The sequence below is a fragment of the Mesoplodon mirus genome (genome assembly GCF_964341445.2).
Source record: "Mesoplodon mirus genome assembly, chromosome: 11".
NCBI classification, from domain to species: domain Eukaryota; kingdom Metazoa; phylum Chordata; class Mammalia; order Artiodactyla; family Ziphiidae; genus Mesoplodon; species Mesoplodon mirus.
This window is the reverse complement of record NC_138987.1, coordinates 67,898,218-67,913,475: the sequence shown is the minus strand read 5'-3', so window position 1 is coordinate 67,913,475 and position 15,258 is coordinate 67,898,218. Positions and strand designations below refer to the sequence as shown.

At 41.6% G+C, this 15,258-nt stretch overlaps 1 protein-coding gene across 1 annotated transcript in view; it reads left to right on the top strand.

Annotated features, from left to right (window-relative positions):
* Positions 1 to 15,258, top strand: part of WIF1 (WNT inhibitory factor 1) — a 96,574-nt gene that overhangs the window by 67,569 nt on the left and 13,747 nt on the right. The window contains exon 6 of the mRNA XM_082635915.1: positions 13,897 to 13,992. Within this exon, the coding sequence (XP_082492041.1) occupies positions 13,897 to 13,992 (96 nt within the window). The remainder of the gene's footprint in view (positions 1 to 13,896; positions 13,993 to 15,258) is intronic.

Genomic DNA, 15,258 nt, shown 5'->3' with positions numbered 1-15,258 from the left:
TTTATTTAGGTCTTCTGCCCATTTTTTGATTGGGTTGTTTGTTTTTTTTCATATTGAGCTGCATGAGCTGCTTGTATATTTTGGAGATTAATCCTTTGTCAGTTGCTTTGTTTGCAAATATTTTCTCCCATTCTGAGGGTTGTCTTTTCTTCTTGTTTATGGGTTCCTTTGCTGTGCAAAAGCTTTTAAGTTTAATTAGGTCCCATTTGTTTATTTTTTAATTTCCATTACTCTAGGGGATGGATCCAAAAAGATATTGCTGCGATTTATCTCAAAGAGTGTTCTGCCTATGTCTTCCTCTACGAGTATTATAGTATCAGGTCTTACATTTAGGTCTTTAATCCATTTTGAGCTTTTTTGGTGTATGGTGTTAGAGAATGTTCTAATTTCATTCTTTTACATGTAGCTGTCCAGTTTTTCCAGCACCACTTATTGAAGAGACAGTCTTTTCTCCATTGTATAGTATTTCCTCCCTTGTCATAGATGAATTGACCATAGGTACATGGATTTATTTCTGGGCTTTCCATCCTGTTCCATTGATCTATGTGTCTGTTTTTGTGCCAGTACCATACTGTTTTGATTACTTAGGTTTGTAGTATAGTCTGAAGCCAGGGAACCTGATTCCTCCAGCTCCATTTTTCTTTCTCAAGATTGCTTTGGCTATTCAGGGTCTTTTGTGTTTCCATACATATTTTAAAATTTTTGCTCTAGTTCTGTGAAAAATGCCATTTGTGATTTGATAGGGATGACATTGAATTTGTAGATTGCCTTGGGTAGTATGGTCATTTTAACAATATTGATTCTTCCAACCCAAGAACATAGTACATCTTTCCATCTGTTTGGGTCATCTTCAGTTTCTTTCATCAGCATCTTATAGTTTTCAGAGTACAGGTCTTCTGCCTCCTTAGGTAGGTTTATTCCTAGGTATTTCATTCCTTTTGATGTGATGGTAAGTAGGATTGTTTCCTTAATTTCCTTAATTTCTCTTTCTGATCTTTCGTTGTTAGTGTATAGAAATGCAACGGATTTCTGTGTATTAATTTTGTATCCTGTAAATTTACTGAATTCATTGATGAGCTGAGTAGTTTTCTGGTAGCGTCTTGAAGATTTTCTATATATAGCATCATGTCATCTGCAAACAGTGACAGTTTTACTACTTCTTTTCCAATTTGGATCCCTTTTATTTCTTTTTCTTCTCTGATTGCTGTGGTTAGGACTTCCAAAACTATGTTGAATAAAAGTGGCAAGAATAGACAGCCTTGTCTTGTTCCTGATCTTAGAGGAAATGCTTTCAGCTTTGCACTATTGAGTATGATGTTAGTTGTGCATTTGTCATATATGGCTTGTATTATGTTGAGGTATGTTCCTTCTGTGCCCACTTTCTGGAGAGTTTTTATCATAAATCGATGTTGAATTTTATCAAAAGCTTTTTCTGCATGTACTGAGATGAACATATGATTGTTATTCTTCAATTTGTTAATGTGGTGTATCACACAGATTGATTTGTGGATATTGAAAAATCCTTGCATGACTGGGATAAATCCCACTTGATCACTGGGTATGATCCTTTTAATGTATCGTTGGATTCAGTTTGCTAGTATTTTGTTGAGGATTTTAGCGTCTATGTTCATCAGTGATATTGGCCTCTAATTGTTTTTGTGTGTGTGGTATCTTTGTCTGGTTTTGGTATCAGGGTGATGGTGGGCTCATAGAATGAGTTTGGGAGTGATCCTTCCTCTGTAATTTTTTGGAATAGCTTCAGAAGGATAGGTGTTAACTCTTCTCTAAATGTTTGTTAAAATTCACCTGTGAAGCCATCTGGTCCTGGACTTTTGTTTGTAGTTTTTGCATCATAGATTCAATTTCAGTACTGTTAATTGGTCTGTTCATATTTTCTGTTTCTTCTTGGTTCAGTCTTGGGAGATTGTACCTTTCTAAGAATTTGTCCATGTCTTCTAGGTTGTCCATTTTATTGGCACATAGTTGCTTAATCTCTTATGGTCCTTTGTATTTGTGGTGTCAGTTGTAACTTCTCCTTTTTCATTTCTAATTTTATTGATTTAGGCCCTCTCCCTTTTTTTCTTGATGAGTCTGGCTAAAGACTTATCAATTATATTCATCTTTTCAAAGAACCAGCTTTTAGTTTTATTGATTTTTTTACTGTTTTCTTTGTCTCTATTTCATTATTTCTGCTCTGATCTTTATGATTTCTTTCCTTCTACTAACTTTGGGTTTTATTTGTTCTTCTTTCTCTAGTTGCTTTAGGTGTAATGTTAGGTTGTTTATTTGAGATTTTTCTTGTTTCCTGAGGTAAGCTTGTATCATTATAAGCTTCACTCTTAGAGCTGCTTTTGCTGCATCCCATAGCATTTGGATCATTGTGTTGCCATTTTCATTTGTCTCTAGGTATTTTTTGATTTCCTCTTTGATTTTTTCAGTGATCTATTGGTTATTTAATAGCATGTGTTTTTTGCAGTTTTCTTCTTTTAGTTGATTTCTAATCTCCTGCATTGTGGTTAGAAAAGATGGTAGATATGATTTCAATTTTCTTATATTTACTGAGGCTTGATTTGTGACCCAATATGTGATCTATCATGGAGAATGTTCATGTGTACTTGAAAAGAATGTGTATTCTGAGGTTTTCAGATGGAAAGCCTTAGAAATATTTATAAAAAGCCTTTATAAATATCATTTAAGTCCATCTGGTCTAATGTGTCATTTGAGACCTGTGTTTCCTTATTGATGATGTAAGTGGGGTGTTAAAATCCCCCACTATTACTGTGTTACTATCAATTTCTCCATTTATGTCTGTTAACATTTGCCTTATTATTGAGGTGCTCCTATGTTGGGTGCATAAATATTTACAATTGTTATTATCTTCTTCTTGGATTGATCCCTTGCTCATTATGTAGTATCCTTCTTTATCTCTTGGAACAGTCTTTATTTTAAAGTCTATTTTGTCTAATATGAGTATTGCTACTTCAGCTTTCTTTTGATTTCCATTTGCATGCAATACCTTTTTCCATCTCCTCACTTTAAGTCTGTATGTGTTTCTAGATCTGAAGTGGGTCTTTTATAGACAGCATATATACAGGTATTGTTTTTGTATCCATTTAGCCAGTCTGTGTCTTTTGGTTGGAGCATTTAATCTATTTACACTTAAGGTAATTATCAATATGTATGTTCCTATTGCCATTTTGTTAACTGTTTTGGATTTGTTTTTGTAGGTCTTTTTTCTTCCTCTTTTGTTCTCTTCTCTTGTGATTTTTTTTTTTTACACAATTTTTTTTTATTAGTTTCTGCTTTATAACAAAGTGAATCAGTCATACACATACATCTGTTCCCACATCCCTTCCCTCATGCATCTCCCTCCCTCCCACCCTCCCCATCCCACCCCTCCAGGCGGTCACAAAGCACCGAGCTGATCTCCCTGTGCCATGCGGCCGCTTCCCACCATCTATCTACCCCACGTTTGGTAGTGTATATATGTCCATGCCTCTCTTTCGCTTTGTCACAGCTTACCCTTCCCCCTCCCCATATCCTCAAGTCCATTCTCAAGTAGGTCTGTGTCTTTATTCCCGTTTTACCCCTAGGTTCTTCATGACATTTTTTTTTTTTTAATTCCGTATATGTGTGTTAGCATACGGTATTTGTCTTTCTCTTTCTGACTTACTTCACTCTGTATGACAGACTCTAGGTCTATCCACCTCATTACAAATAGCTCAGTTTCGTTTCTTTTTATGGCTGAGTAATATTCCATTGTATATATGTGCCACATCTTCTTTATCCATTCATCCGATGATGGACACTTAGGTTGTTTCCAGCTCCGGGCTATTGTGAATAGAGCTGCAATGAACATTTTGGTACATGTCTCTTTTTGAATTATGGTTTCCTCAGGGTATATGCCTAGTAGTGGGATTGCTGGGTCATATGGTAGTTCTATTTTTAGTTTTTTAAGGAACCTCCATACTGTTCTCCATAGTGGCTGTACCAATTCACATTCCCACCAGCAGTGCAAGAGTGTTCCCTTTTCTCCACACCCTCTCCAGCATTTATTGTTTCTAGATTTCTTGATGATGGCCATTCTGACTGGTGTGAGATGATATCTCATTGTAGTTTTGATTTGCATTTCTCTGATGATTAATGATGTTGAGCATTCTTTCATGTGTTTGTTGGCAGTCTGTATATCTTCTTTGGAGAAATGCCTATTTAAGTCTTCTGCCCATTTTTGGATTGGGTTGTTTGTTTTTTTGCTATTGAGCTGCATGAGCTGTTTATAAATTTTGGAGATTAATCCTTTGTCAGTTGCTTCATTTGCAAATATTTTCTCCCATTCTGAGGGTTGTCTTTTGGTCTTGTTTATGGTTTCCTTTGCTGTGCAAAAGCTTTGAAGTTTCATTAGGTCCCATTTGTTTATCTTTGTTTTTATTTCCATTTCTCTAGGAGGTGGGTCCAAAAGGATCTTGCTGTGATTTATGTCATAGAGTGTTCTACCTATGTTTTCCTCTAAAAGTTTGATAGTTTCTGGCCTTACATTTAAGTCTTTAATCCATTTTGAGCTTATTTTTGTGTATGGTGTTAGGGAATGATCTAATCTCAAACTTTTACATGTCCTTGTCCAGTTTTCCCAGCACCACTTATTGAAGAGGCTGTCCTTTCTCCACTGTACATTCCTGCCTCCTTTATCAAAGATAAGTTGGCCATATGTGCATGGGTTTATCTCTGGGCTTTCTATACTGATCCACTGATCTATCTTTCTGTTTTTATGCCAGTACCACACTGTCTTAATTGCTGTAGCTTTGTAGTATAGTCTGAAGTCAGGGAGCCTGATTCCTCCAGCTCCGTTTTTCGTTCTCAAGATTGCTTTGGCTATTCGGGGTCTTTTGTTTTTCCAAACAAATTTTGAAATTTTTTGTTCTAGTTCTGTGAAAAATGCCAGTGGTAGTTTGATAGGGATTGCATTGAATCTGTAGATTGCTTTGGGTAGTACAGTCATTTTCACAATATTGATTCTTCCAATCCAGGAGCATGGTATATCTCTCCATCTATTTGTATCTTCTTTAATTTCTTTCATCAGTGTCTTATAATTTTCTGCATACAGGTCTTTTGTCTCCTTAGGTAGGTTTATTCCTAGATATTTTATTCTTTTTGTTGCAATGGTAAATGGGAGTGTTTTCTTGATTTCATTTTCAGATTTTTCATCATTAGTGTACAGGAATGCCAGAGATTTCTGTACATTAATTTTGTATCCTGCTACTTTACCAAATTCATTGATTAGCTCTAGTAGTTTTTCGGTAGCATCTTTAGGATTCTCTATGTATAGTATCATGTCATCTGCAAACAGTGACAGCTTTACTTCTTCTTTTCCGATTTGGATTCCTTTTATTTCCTTTTCTTCTCTGATTGCTGTGGCTAAAACTTCCAAAACTATGTTGAATAAGAGTGGTGAGAGTGGGCAACCTTGTCTTGTTCCTGATCTTAGTGGAAATGGTTTCAGTTTTTCACCATTGAGGACAATGTTGGCTGTGGGTTTGTCATATATGGCCTTTATTATGTTGAGGAAAGATCCCTCTATGCCTACTTTCTGCAGGGTTTTTATCATAAATGGGTGTTGAATTTTGTCGAAAGCTTTCTCTGCATCTATTGAGATGATCATATGGTTTTTCTCCTTCAACTTGTTAATATGGTGTATCACATTGATTGATTTGCGTATATTGAAGAATCCTTGCATTCCTGGAATAAACCCCACTTGATCATGGTGTATGATCCTTTTAATGGGCTGTTGGATTCTGTTTGCTAGTATTTTATTGAGGATTTTTGCATCTATGTTCATCAGTGATATTGGCCTGTAGTTTTCTTTCTTTGTGACATCCTTGCCTGGTTTTGGTATCAAGGTGATGGTGGCCTCGTAGAATGAGTTTGGGAGTGTTCCTTCCTCTGATATTGTTTGGAAGAGTTTGAGAAGGATAGGTGTTAGCTCTTCTCTAAATGTTTGATAGAATTCGCCTGTGAAGCCATCTGGTCCTGGGCTTTTGTTTGATGGAAGATTTTTAATCACAGTTTCAATTTCAGTGCTTGTGATTGGCCTATTCATATTTTCTATTTCTTCCTGAGTCAGTCTTGGCAGGTTGTGCATTTCTAAGAATGTGTCCATTTCTTCCAGGTTGTCCATTTTATTGGCATAGAGTTGCTTATAGTAATCTCTCATGATCTTTTGTATTTCTGCAGTGTCAGTTGTTACTTCTCCTTTTTCATTTCTAATTCTATTGATTTGAGTCTTCTCCCTTCTTTTCTTGATGAGTCTGGCTAATGGTTTGTCAATTTTGTTTATCTTCTCAAAGAACCAGCTTTTAGTTTGGTTGATCTTTGCTATCGTTTCCTTCATTTCTTTTTCATTTATTTCTGATCTGATCTTTATGATTTCTTTCCTTCTGCTAGCTTTGGGGGTTTTTTGTTCTTCTTTCTCTAATTGCTTTAGGTGCAGGGTCAGGTTGTTTACTCGAAATGTTTCCTGTTTCTTAAGGTGGGATTGTATTGCTATAAACTTCCCCCTTAGAACTGCTTTTGCTGCGTCCCATAGGTTTTGGGTCGTCGTGTCTCCATTGTCATTTGTTTCTAGGTATTTTTTAATTTCCTCTTTGATTTCTTCAGTGATCACTTCGTTATTGAGTAGTGTATTGTTTAGCCTCCATGTGTTTGTATTTTTTACAGCTCTTTTCCTGTAATTGATGTCTAGTCTCATAGCATTGTGGTCGGAAAAGATACTTGATACAATTTCAATTTTCTTAAATTTACCAAGGCTTGATTTGTGACCCAAGATATGATCTATCCTGGAGAATGTTCCATGAGCACTTGAGAAAAATGTGTATTCTGTTGTTTTTGGATGGAATGTCCTATAAATATCAACTAAGTCCATCTTGTTTAATGTATCATTTAAAGCTTGTGTTTCCTTATTTATTTTCATTTTGGATGATCTGTCCATTGGTGAAAGTGGGGTGTTAAAGTCCCCTACTATGATTGTGTTACTGTCGATTTCCCCTTTTATGGCTGTTAGTATTTGCCGTATGTATTGAGGTGCTCCTATGTTGGGTGCATAAATATTTACAATTCTTATATCTTCTTCTTGGATCGATCCCTTTATCGTTATGTAGTGTCCTTCTTTGTCTCTTCTAATAGTCTTTATTTTAAAGTCTATTTTGTCTGATATGATAATTGCTACTCCAGCTTTCTTTTGATTTCCATTTGCATGGAATATCTTTTTCCATCCCCTTACTTTCAATCTGTATGTGTCTCGAGGTCTGAAGTGGGTCTCTTGTAGACAGCATATATATGGGTCTTGTTTTTGTATCCATTCAGCCACTCTGTGTCTTTTGGTGGGAGCATTTAGTCCATTTACATTTAAGGTAATTATTGATATGTATGTTCCTATTCCCATTTCCTTAATTGCTTTGGGTTGTTATTGTAGGTATATTCCTTCTGTTGTGCTTCTTGCCTAGAGAAGTTCCTTTAGCATTTGTTGTAGAGCTGGTTTGGTGGTGCTGAACTCTCTCAGCTTTTGCTTGTCTGTAAACGTTTTAATTTCTCCATCAAATCTGAATGAGATCCTTGCTGGGTAGAGTAATCTTGGTTGCAGGTTTCTCTCCTTCATCACTTTAATTATGTCCTGCCACTCCCTTCTGGCTTGTAGAGTTTCTGCTGAGAGATCAGCTGTTAACCTGATGGGGATTCCCTTGTGTGTTATTTGTTGTTTTTGCCTTGCTGCTTTTAATATGATTTCTTTGTGTTTAACTTTTGACAGTTTGATTAATATGTGTCTTGGTGTATTTCTCCTTGGATTTATTCTGTATGGGACTCTCTGTGCCTCCTGGACTTGATTAACTATTTCCTTTCCCATATTGGGGAAGTTTTCAACTATAATCTCTTCAAATATTTTCTCAGTCCCTTTCTTTTTCTCTTCTTCTTCTGGAACCCCTATAATTCGAATGTTGGTGCGTTTAATGTTGTCCCAGAGGTCTCTGAGACTGTCCTCTGTTCTTTTCATTCTTTTTTTCTTTATTTTGCTCTGCATCAGTTATTTCCACTATTTTATCTTCCACCTCACTTATCCGTTCTTCTGCCTCAGTTATTCTGCTATTGATCCCATCTAGAGTATTTTTCATTTCATTTATTGTGTTTTTAATCGATGCTTGATTCATCTTTAGTTCTTCTAGGTCCTTGTTCACTGTTTCTTGCATTTTGTCTATTCTATTTCCAAGATTATGGATCTTGGAAATAGAATCTTGGATCAGCTTTACTATCATTATTCTGAATTCTTTTTCAGGTAGACTGCCTATTACCTCTTCATTTGTTAGGTCTGGTAGGCTTTTATCTTGCTCCTTCACCTGCTGTGTGTTTTTCTGTCTTCTCATTTTGCTTATGTTACTGTGTTTGGGGTCTGCTTTGTGCAGGCTGTAGATTCGTAGTTCCCGTTGTTTTTGGTGTCTGACCCCAGTGGCTAAGGTTGTTTCAGTAGGTTGTGTAGGCTTCCTGGTGGGGGGGACTAATGCCTGTGTTCTGGTGGTTGAGGCTCGATCTTGTCTTTCTGGGGGACAGGTCCACGTCTGGTGGTGTGTTTTGGGGTGCCTACTGCCTTATTATGTTTTTAGGTAGCCTCTCTGCTAATGGGTAGTGTTCCTGCCTTGCTAGTTGCTTTGCATAGGGTGACCAGCACTGTAGCTTGCTGGTCGTTGACTGAAGCTGGGTGCTGGTGTTGGGATGGAGATCTCTGGGAGATTTTCGCTGCTTGATATTATGTGGAGCTGGGAGGTCTCTTGTGGACCCGTGTCCTGAAGTTGGCTCTCCCACTTCAGAGGCACAGCACTGGCTCCTGGCTGCAGCACCAAGAGCCTTTCATCCACCCGGCTCAGAATAACAGGGAGAAAAAGTAGAGAGAAAGAATTAGTAGAAGAAAGAAAGAGAGAGGGAAAGAAAGGAAGAAGGGAAGAAAGGAAGGAAGGAAGGAAGAAAGAAAGGAGGGAGGGAGGAAGGATGGAAAGAAAGAAGGAAAGAAAGGAGGAAGGGAGGGAGGAATGAAAGCAAAAGGAAGAGTGGATGGAAGAAGGGAGGGAGGGAGGAAGGAAAGAAAGAAAGAAAGACAGGAGGGAGGGAGGGAGGAAGGAAAGAAAAAGAAAGTGGAAAGAAGAAGGGTGGGAGGGAGGGAGGGAGGAAAGAAGAAAGAAGGAAAGGAGGAGCGGAGGGAGGGAGGGAGGAAGGGAAGGTAGGAAAAAAAGAAAGAGCAGGTAAAGTAAATTAGAATAAAGTATGAAATATAGTAGCGTTATTAAAATTAGAAAGTAATTATTGAAAAAAAAAAAAAACGGACCGATAGAACCCTGGGACATATGGTGGAAGCAAAGCTATACAGAGAGAATCTTACACAGAAGATTACACATACACATTCACAAAAAGAGAGCAGGGGGAAAAATCAAAAATCTTGCTCTCCAAGTCCACCTCCTCAATTTGGAATAATTCGTTGTAAAAAGAGGAAAAGGGGGGAAAGTCTTAAATCTTGTCCTCAAAGTCCACTTCCTCAATTTGGGATGATTCGCTGTCCATTCATGCACTCCACAGACGCAGGGCACATCAAATGGACCGTGGAGCTTTAATCCGCTGCCTCCGAGACTGCACAGAGAGATTTCCCTGTCTCTGCTCTCACAGCTCCCGGGTCTCAGCCTTGGACCCGGCCCCGCCTCTGTGCGTAGGTCGCCGGAGGGCGTCCGTTCTTCGCTCAGACAGGACGGGTTTAAAGGAGCCGCTGATTCGGGGGCTCTGGCTCACTCAGGCAGAGGGGAGGGAGGGGCGGGCAGTGTGGAGCGGGCCTGCGGCGGCAGAGGCCGGCGTGACGTTGCAGCAGCCCGTGGCGCTCCGTGCGCTTTACCGGGAAAGCCGCCCCCGGGTCTCGGGACCCCGGCAGTGGCGGGGTGCACAGGCCCCCCGGAAGGCGGGGCGGACAGCGACCCGCGCCCGCACACAGGCCCCGCAGCGGCGGGCGGCGGCGTCGGCGGCGGGCCGCAGCGGCGGCGGTGGCGGCGGGCCGCGTCGGCGGCGGCGTCGGCGGCGGGCCGCGTCGGCGGCGGCGTCGGCGGCGGGCCGCGGCGTCGGCGGCGTCGGCGGCGGGCCGCAGCGGCGGCGTCGGCGGCGGGCCGCGGCGTCGGCGGCGGCGTCGGCGGCGGCGGCGGCGGCGGGCCGCGTCGGCGGCGGCGTCGGCGGCGGGCCGCGGCGACGGCGGCGGCGGGCCACGGGCGGCGTCGGCGGCGGCGGCGGCCGCCCACACCCGTCTCCGAGGTCCGCGCCTTACCCGCGGCTCGCGCCTGTCTCCAGCGCTTCCCTAAGCAGCCCTCTTAATGCCCTCTCCTCGCGCACCAGGAAACAAAAGGGAAAAAAGTCTCTTGCCTCTTCGGCAGCTCCAGACCCTTTCCCCGGACTCCCTCCGGGCTAGCCGTGGTGCACTAACCCCTTCAGGCTCTCTTCCTGCCGCCAGCCCCAGTCCTCTCCCTGCGCTCTGACTGAAAGCCGATACCCGAGCCTCAGCTCCCAGCCCCCCCGCCACGGGGGCCGAGCAGACAAGCCTCTCGGGCTGGTGAGTGCCTGAGGGCACCGATCCTCTGTGCCGGAATCTCTCCGCTTTGCCCTCCACACCCCTGTTGCTGTGCTCTCCTCCGCTACTCCGAAGCTTTCCCCCTCCGCCACCTGCAGTCTCCGCCCGCGAAGGGGCTTGTAGTGTGTAGAAACCTTCCCTCCTTCACGGCTCCCTCCCACTGGTGCAGGTCCCGTCCCTATCCTATTGTCTCTGTTTATTCTTTTTTTCTTTTGCCCTACCCAGGTATGTGGGGAGTTTCTTGCCTTTTGAGGGGTCTGAGGTCTTCTGTCAGCGTTCAATAGGTGTTCTGTAGGAGTTGTTCCACGTGTAGATGAATTTCTGATGTATCTGTGGGGAGGAAGGTGATCTCCGCGTCTTACTCTTCCGCCATCTTCCTCCGGGGTCTTCTCTTGTGATTTGATGACTATCTTCAGTGTTGTGCTTGGATTCCTTTTTCTTTTTTGTGTGTATATATATTATAGATTTTTGGTTTGCAGTTACCATGAGGTTTTGATATATCAGTCTATACATATACACAATTGTTTTAAGTTACTGATCTCTTAATTTCAAATGCATTTCTAATATCCTGCATTTGTACTCTCCTGTTCTCATGATTGCTGGTTTTGATATTGTATTTGTGTGCAGATGATTTCCTACCTTTACTGTATGTTTGCCTTTACTGGTGACCTTTCCCATTTCATAACGTTCTTTTTTTTTTTTTTGGCATTACGTGGGCCTGTCACTGTTGTGGCCTCTCCTGTTGTGGAGCACAGGCTCCAGACGTGCAGGCTCAGTGGCCATGGCTCATGGGCCCAGCCGCTCCGCGGCATGTGGGATCTTCCCAGACTGGGGCACGAACCCGTGTCCCCTGCATCAACAGGCGGACTCTCAACCACTGCGCCACCAGGGAAGCCCCATAATGTTCTTATTTCTAGTTGTGGCCTTTTCTTTTCCACCTAGAGAAGTTCCTTTAGCATTTGTTGTAAAGCTAATTTGGTGGTGCTGAATTCTTTTAGGTTTTGCTTGTCTGTAAAGCTTTTAAATTCTCCATCAAATCTGAATGAGAGCCTTGCTAGGTAGAGTATTCTTGGTTGTAGGTTTTTCCCTTTCATCACTTTAAATATACCATGCTACTTTCTTCTGGCCTGCAGAATTTCTGCTGAAAAATCAGTTGATAACCTTATGGGGATTCCCTTCTTTGTTATTTGTCGCTTTTCCCTTGTTGCTTTTAATATTTTATCTTTATCTTTAATTTTTGTCAATTTGATTAGTAGATGTCTTGGTGTGTTCCTCCTTGGTTTAATCCTGTATGGATCTCTCTGCACTTTCTGGAGTTGGGTGACTGCTTCCTTTCCCATGTTAGGGAATTTTTCAGCTATTATCTCTTCAAATATTTTCTCAGGCCTTTTCTCTCTCTTTTCTCCTTCTGGGACCCATATAATGCAAATCCTGGTGCATCTGATATTGTCCCAGAGGTCTCTTAAATGGTCCTCATTTCTTTTCATTCTTTTTTTCTTTATTCTGTTCCACGGCAGTGATTTCCACCACTTTGTCTTCCAGCTTACTTGTACGTTCTTCTGCCTCATTCATTCTGCTGTTGATTCTTTCTAGTGTATTTTTTCATTTCAGTTATTGTATTCTTCAACTGTGTGGTTGTTTTTTATATTTTTGAACTCTTTGTTAAGAACTCTTGTAACTTCTCGCTCTGTGTATCCATTGTTTTCTGAGTTCTTGGATCATCTTTACGATCATTACTCTGAACTCTTTCCTGGGTAGATTGCCTATCTCCACTTAGTTGGTCTTCTGGGGTTTTATCTTGTTCTTTTGTCTGGAATATATTCTTCTGCCATCTCATTTTGTCTAAACTTCTATTTGAATTTTTATGTATATGGTAAGTTAGTTATGTTTCTTGACCTTGGAGAAATGGCCCTCTGTAGAGGATGTCCTGTGTGTTCCAGAAGTACACTTTCCTCTCATTGCCCAGGGGCCAGGGACCAGCTGGTAGATTCCGACCTGTGTTTGTGGACTCAGTTCTGCAGCCTGCTGGATCATAGTATTCTTGCTTCTGGTGTCTGCCCCCTGGTGGGTGAGGCTGGTCTAGAGGCTTGTGTAGGCTTCCTGTTGGGAGGGGCCAGTGCCTGCTCACTGGCGTGTGCAGCTGGGTCTTGACCCTCTGTTGGGGAGGGCCATGTTAAGGGGTATGTCTAGAGGTGGCTGTGGGCTCAGGAAGTCTTTAGGCAGCCTGTCTGCTGATGGGTGGGGCTGTGTTCCTACCCTGTTTGTTGTTTGGCCTGAGGTGTCCCAGCACTGGAGCCTACAGGCTGTTGGGTGGGGCCAGGTCTTGGTGGCAAAGTGTCGGCCTCCAGGAAAGCTCATACCAATGAATACTCCCCGATACCTCTGCCATCAGTGTCCTTGTCCTCAGAGTGAGCCACAGCTGCCCCCCGCCCCTGGAGACCCTTCAAAACTAGATGAGTCTGACCCAGGCTCCTATGAAGTCATTACTTTTGCCCTGGGTCCCAGTTACACAAGACCTGGTGTGCACCCTCCAAGAGTGGAGTGTCTGTTTCCCCCAGTCCTGTGGAGCTTCTGCATTCAAGCCCCGCTGGCCTTCAAAACCACCTGCTCTGGGGGTTCCTCTTCCCAATGTCAGACCTCCAGGCTGGGGAGCCTGATGTGGGACTCAGAACTCTCACTCCTGTGGGAGAACTTCTGCAATATAACTGTTCTTCAGTTTATGGGTCACGCACCTGAGGGCTATGGGATTTGATTATATCACAGGTGTGCTCTTCCTACTGTCTCGTGTGGTTTCTTCTTTATGTCTCTGGATGTAGAATATCTTTTTTGGTAGGTTCCAGTCTTTTTATAGATGATTATTTAGCACTTAGTTGTGATTTTGGTGTGCTCATGAGAGGAGGTGAGGTCAAGGTCCTACTCCACCATCTTGTCCTGACCTTCATCTGCACTGATTTTGAAATTGGAAGATTGAGGAAATAAGGCAAGAAAAAATATTTACAGTCTTAAGAAGACCACATCTTAGTTAAAATAATGATTCTGGGCAAATTGTAATTCTATTCTATGAAATTGGTTGAAAACTAGCCTTATTTACTGCATAAAAATAATTTTTAATATAGCAAATTTGTATCTCTAAAGAGTGACTACTTTAGTGTCAACTGCAAAGCTTGAAAATACAGACCTATTGTATTATTGACATTTCCAAAATGGTCCTGCTCGCAAAACCCTATTTGGTCTTAATCAGAATTCTCTCTTCCCATTAGCCCTTTGCACACCACGATGCATGAACGGTGGGCTTTGTGTTACTCCCGGTTTCTGCATCTGTCCACCTGGATTCTATGGAGTCAACTGTGATAAAGGTAACTTTCTAAGAACAAGGTTGTTTTTACTTTTTAAATGTTTGATTAAAAGACGTATATTTACTATATCATCACTCTTCATAACAGCTCTGTAAATAGGATGTATCACTTCACTGGCTGCTATAACTTTTTTGTTGTTGTTTTTTTAAATATAAATTTATTTATTGCTGCGTTGTGTCTTTGTTGCTGTGCACAGGCTTTCTCTAGTTGTGGCGAGCGGGGGCTCTCTTCGTTGCTGTGTGCAGGCTTCTCTTGTTGCGGAGCATGGGCTCTAGGCGCATGCGGGCTTCAGTAGTTGTGCCGCGTGGGCTCAGTTGGCTGCTATAACTTTAACCCCAAATTTTAGTGTAGCTTAACACAGTACAAGTTTACATTTGCTCACAGAATGCTCCAGGGCAGGAATACTTGGTCAGTGGGCAGGGCAGTTCTTCTCCATGCAGTGATTTAGGGTCCCAGGTGGCTTCCATCAGTGGTTCTGCCTACAGCTTTGGAGCTCTTCAGATCCAGCCAATAAGCAGAGAAGGAAAGACTGGAGTAGGTACTGCCTAAAAAACAAACAAAAAACAAAACAAAACAAAAGCTCAGAAGTGACCTACAAAACTTCAACACCTATTCCATGGGTAGGAATTAGCTCCATTATCCTACCTGGATGCAGGCAGGAGAAACGTCATCCCTGGTTGGACAACCATCTCCCAATGACAACTTTATGGGAGGGGAGCGTGGATTTTTGTGAACAATTAACTGCTCCTTCCCTATTGGGGTTTTGGTATGTCCCAAATTAGTTTTATGGGTGAGCTTCAAAGACTGAAATCAAACAGTCTCTTCCAAATTGACTGACCTAGAAGTTCACTGATCCCGAATTTAATTCTCTGCTCACAGATCACATCCCTGAGAGATCAGGATCCTCCTTCCTATGATGCTGCATCATAGCCAGATTTTACTCTCAGAAAGTGGATTCAAATGTGACTCTAAAATAGTACTGAATGATTCATACTCTTTACAGGACAGCTATCTATTTTGCCCAGTTAACATCTTCTATGGAAAAAAAATTAAATTATATCCTTAAAGTGTATGTATTTAATGAAATTATCCTTGTGTCCAAAATGCTAATTGCATGAGTAGGGCACTGTTTCTTTTAAATAACTACTTGCCTCAAAATAAAATGATGTGTTATTTTAGAGAAGTGTCTCTCTTTAGTGATAGTGCAGATAGCACCAGTTAAGATTGAGCAGCTTTTTAAAAAAGAAGGAAAAGCTAAAGGAAAGA